Raw genomic sequence first — 3,353 nt, forward strand, 5'->3', positions numbered from 1 at the left:
CAGCCACCCTGATTTCATCAGGTGGCTGGGAAGTCTTCTAAACTAAAGATAAAAGACATGAACCCTTCTGAAGGATAGAAAAAACAACAGTAATTTTTATATTCAAGAAATAAGCTTAGTTAACAATGAGTCTCATAACGTGACAGGTGATGGGGGCGATGACCAGCAGCGCTTTATCAAGGAACTCGGAGAAATTTCTAGCAAAGCGGGATTAAAGACTCCTTTCCATATGATCGAGACCTCTGGATGCAATAAGCAAGATGAGATTTGGGCTCAAGACTTTTTTGAGCCCGGCTACATGAGCATACCGGGATCCAACGGCCCCGTTAGCATACATATCATGATAAGATCTGCTCAAGACTACCGCAGCGCCGGACGCAAGGTCTTCCAAGACCTGAGGTCCAATACAGTAGGGGCTGTCCAGCACCTAGCGGGAGGTGTTACCACTGACTCGACAGGCAATCTGGAGACTGTACCTCCTTACAAACACAACAAGAAGTCGTATCCTGCCGGACGAGCTGTGATGGGCTCGGCGGGGAAGAGGCCGTTCATGATGGACTTCCTTGACGCTCAGGAGACGCAAGCCCCGATCGAACTCGACACCTCGTGGCTTGCGGTCCAGCATACGGATGAATTCATGCAGTTTCTTCCCGTTGAAAGTGAGCGCGGCTGGGTCATGATGGTCGATGATCCTCGTGCGGGCCTCGAGATACTCCAAAAGGCTCAGCAGGACGGCCATGGCAAGGAAATGGCCGTTTCCCGTTCCAAGTCGCCGACTGATCGGGCCAAATGGCGTGTTACTAATACCATAGACGAACTGTTAAATGTCACCAACTTTGCTGGTTTCCAGGAATCCTGCGCGGGCCATATTGAAGAAAATATCAATATAATCAAGCGAGAAACAGGTATTACCGATGCGGAAATCATTCGCATTCCTTCGCTCTATCAGGTTTACAAGAGCAAGGTTTGGCAGTATGCGGGGAATAAGCCTCGCACCGATGAGGAAATCCAAACCATTTTCAGCGATATTTGGCAATCGGGTAACGGCAAACAACGCCGCCAGGTCCATGATCTGGTCCATGCCCAGACAACTAGGAGGCTCGGGGAGCAACAGGGACAACAGCTAGCGAAGGATTCCGAGAAGGATGGTAGCGTCGGATGGCATGATGCTCTCGAAGCCGGCACACCACCCCAAGAGTTGAAGAATTACCAGCCAGAAACCGCGACAGCGAGGAGCTTAGAGGGCCGTCAAGAACAGGGCAATGGGCCTGCCGTCGCCCTCTATCCCGGCACTATCAATAGCGTTGTTCTGAACAATAAGCAGATTCTCGCCCCAAACCCATGGGGACCGGTGATTGAGGGCCAGGATGTGTTAGCCGCCGCAGTGAATGCGGCCTACCAGAAGGCCAACTATACGGTTCTTTATATGGATGACTGGTTCACGCATCACGAAAAGGTTGGCGAAGTTCACTGCGGCTCGAATGCCATTCGTGAACTTCCGGCTGTCAAGTGGTGGTAGACGTGCAGCGGGCGGAATGAATCGTCCATTCATGACGATAACGTGGAACTGCTGTTGACGGCTTTCTGACTGAGCTTTGATTGTCTTTATGAATGGTTTGCCTGTTAAGATAGCGTATGGTAAGGTAGCAAGCCAAGGCAAGGATCGCTCAGACTGTAACGGTCCAAGCTGAGTATATTGACAACTAGCTAGGCGACTACTACGAGTATCTAAACGCTAAAGAAGAAAGGAAAAGAGAACAAGAAAAGGAGAGCTCGAGGAGCTCTGAGCTCCTGGGCTCGACACGTGGTTAATCTCGCTTATGGATGGGTTACCAGACCACCCAGACCAACCCAGACAGACGGCCTGCTCCGGTCTGTCGGTCTGATGAAAATCGCTGGTCTGTCGGACTGCGGTCTGGCAGACCACCCTCAGACGGTCTGTCAGACGGTCTGTCTGTTAGCCACACTGCTCGTCAGTAGGTCCAGGCTACCCGTGCCTTCCATTTGACAAAACATCAATCTGCTGGCACGTGGCAATAGGAAGTCGTAATACTGCTGCCTAAGCAGCAGTATTCCAGAAGTATTTAATTTCGTATGATTTCGCTCCTTTAGATAGAAAATCAAGAGTCGCTCGTTTTGTCCAAGCTGTCCCATACAATCGTGTGTGTGACAGTCTGTCAGACGGTCTGTCTGTTAGCCACACTGCTCGTCAGTAGGTCCAGGCTACCCGTGCCTTCCATTTGACAAAACATCAATCTGGCGGCCCATGACAGCAAGGAACGAGATAGGCCCTACCAGGAGGAGAACCTGAGAGCAGCCAGGGAGCTAGATAACGCCGACCGTAGCCCTTAGGGGCCGCAAAATGACTGCCCGCTGAATTCCGGCTTCGACTCGTGCCACTCCTTCACTTTGCTGGTACTCGCAAGGCGCACAACATCTAATAAAGATGATGCCCACCACCAAGACGGACAGAATCACCACAACGAGTTGTTCATAGCCCAGCATCGCTGTTTGGAATGCCGACTATACTGAGTCCCTCTAAACTCTCCATCGGTCTGGAAAAGCTTCGTTGCGTTCACCAGCGACCCTCAAATTAACCGCATGCGCGAAGCCTGGACTCATGCTTGAGCATTCTTGTGAGATATTTGCTAATTGATCGGCCAACTTGCTCATCTGCCTGGGAATCAATGACCTATTATCGACGCCCTGCTGCTAGAAGGCAGGGCATGAGAAATTTACATAGATTAGTGTGCTCACGATACTCATGGAACCAATGGCGGCTTTCACACCTTGGCAATTGTCCTGCTTCCTTCAACTATCAATGCTCTCAGAGAACATACATCAATAAGCTCAGCTTGGGAAAATGCAAACCTGCATTGCACTTGGCCTGAAATATTTTCTAATCTGGTTTGGGAATTGTATTGCTCAAAAGTTGAAATCGAGCCATCCAATATCTTGCAGGTATCATGCCTCGCTGATTGCAAAAGCCCTCTGGATTCCATTACTGAACGCTAGGCAATGATCGTTCGGAGTAAGTATTTCAGCAATGAACTTTCTTTTGCCTCTTTTTTGGGGAAGAACTTCCCAGTCCTGATTGTGTAGGATCGAAGTTGGTGCACACTCCGGAACCGCGGAACAGGGTGTCCACTTCGGCCTGCATCGATGAAATCCATGATATTTACATGCACCCTTCCGATTGCCTGAAGCCGTTTTTAGATTTGCAATAATCATGTTCGCAGCTGACGACGTACCTCTTTGCAAGACTTGATTGATTGTGGAATATCCTTAATGCCTAGCCTAGTCAGGAGAAGCTGCAGAGATTCCAGTTTGTCCAGGCTTGTCAGCAATCAATA

General features: G+C 49.7%; 1 protein-coding gene across 1 annotated transcript; it reads left to right on the forward strand.

Annotated features, from left to right (window-relative positions):
* Window positions 1–229: 229 nt before the first annotated feature.
* Window positions 230–1,519, forward strand: MAA_10557 (protein-arginine deiminase type-4; the record flags this gene model as incomplete). The annotated part of the gene is made up of 1 exon (XM_007828555.2): window positions 230–1,519. One exon carries the CDS (start codon window positions 230–232, stop codon window positions 1,517–1,519), a length of 1,290 nt encoding a protein of 429 aa, XP_007826746.2.
* Between the last annotated feature and the right edge of the window lie 1,834 nt (window positions 1,520–3,353).

This window comes from Metarhizium robertsii (genome assembly GCF_000187425.2).
Source record: "Metarhizium robertsii ARSEF 23 chromosome Unknown MAA_Scf_71, whole genome shotgun sequence".
In the NCBI taxonomy this organism is placed as follows: Eukaryota; Fungi; Ascomycota; class Sordariomycetes; order Hypocreales; family Clavicipitaceae; genus Metarhizium; species Metarhizium robertsii.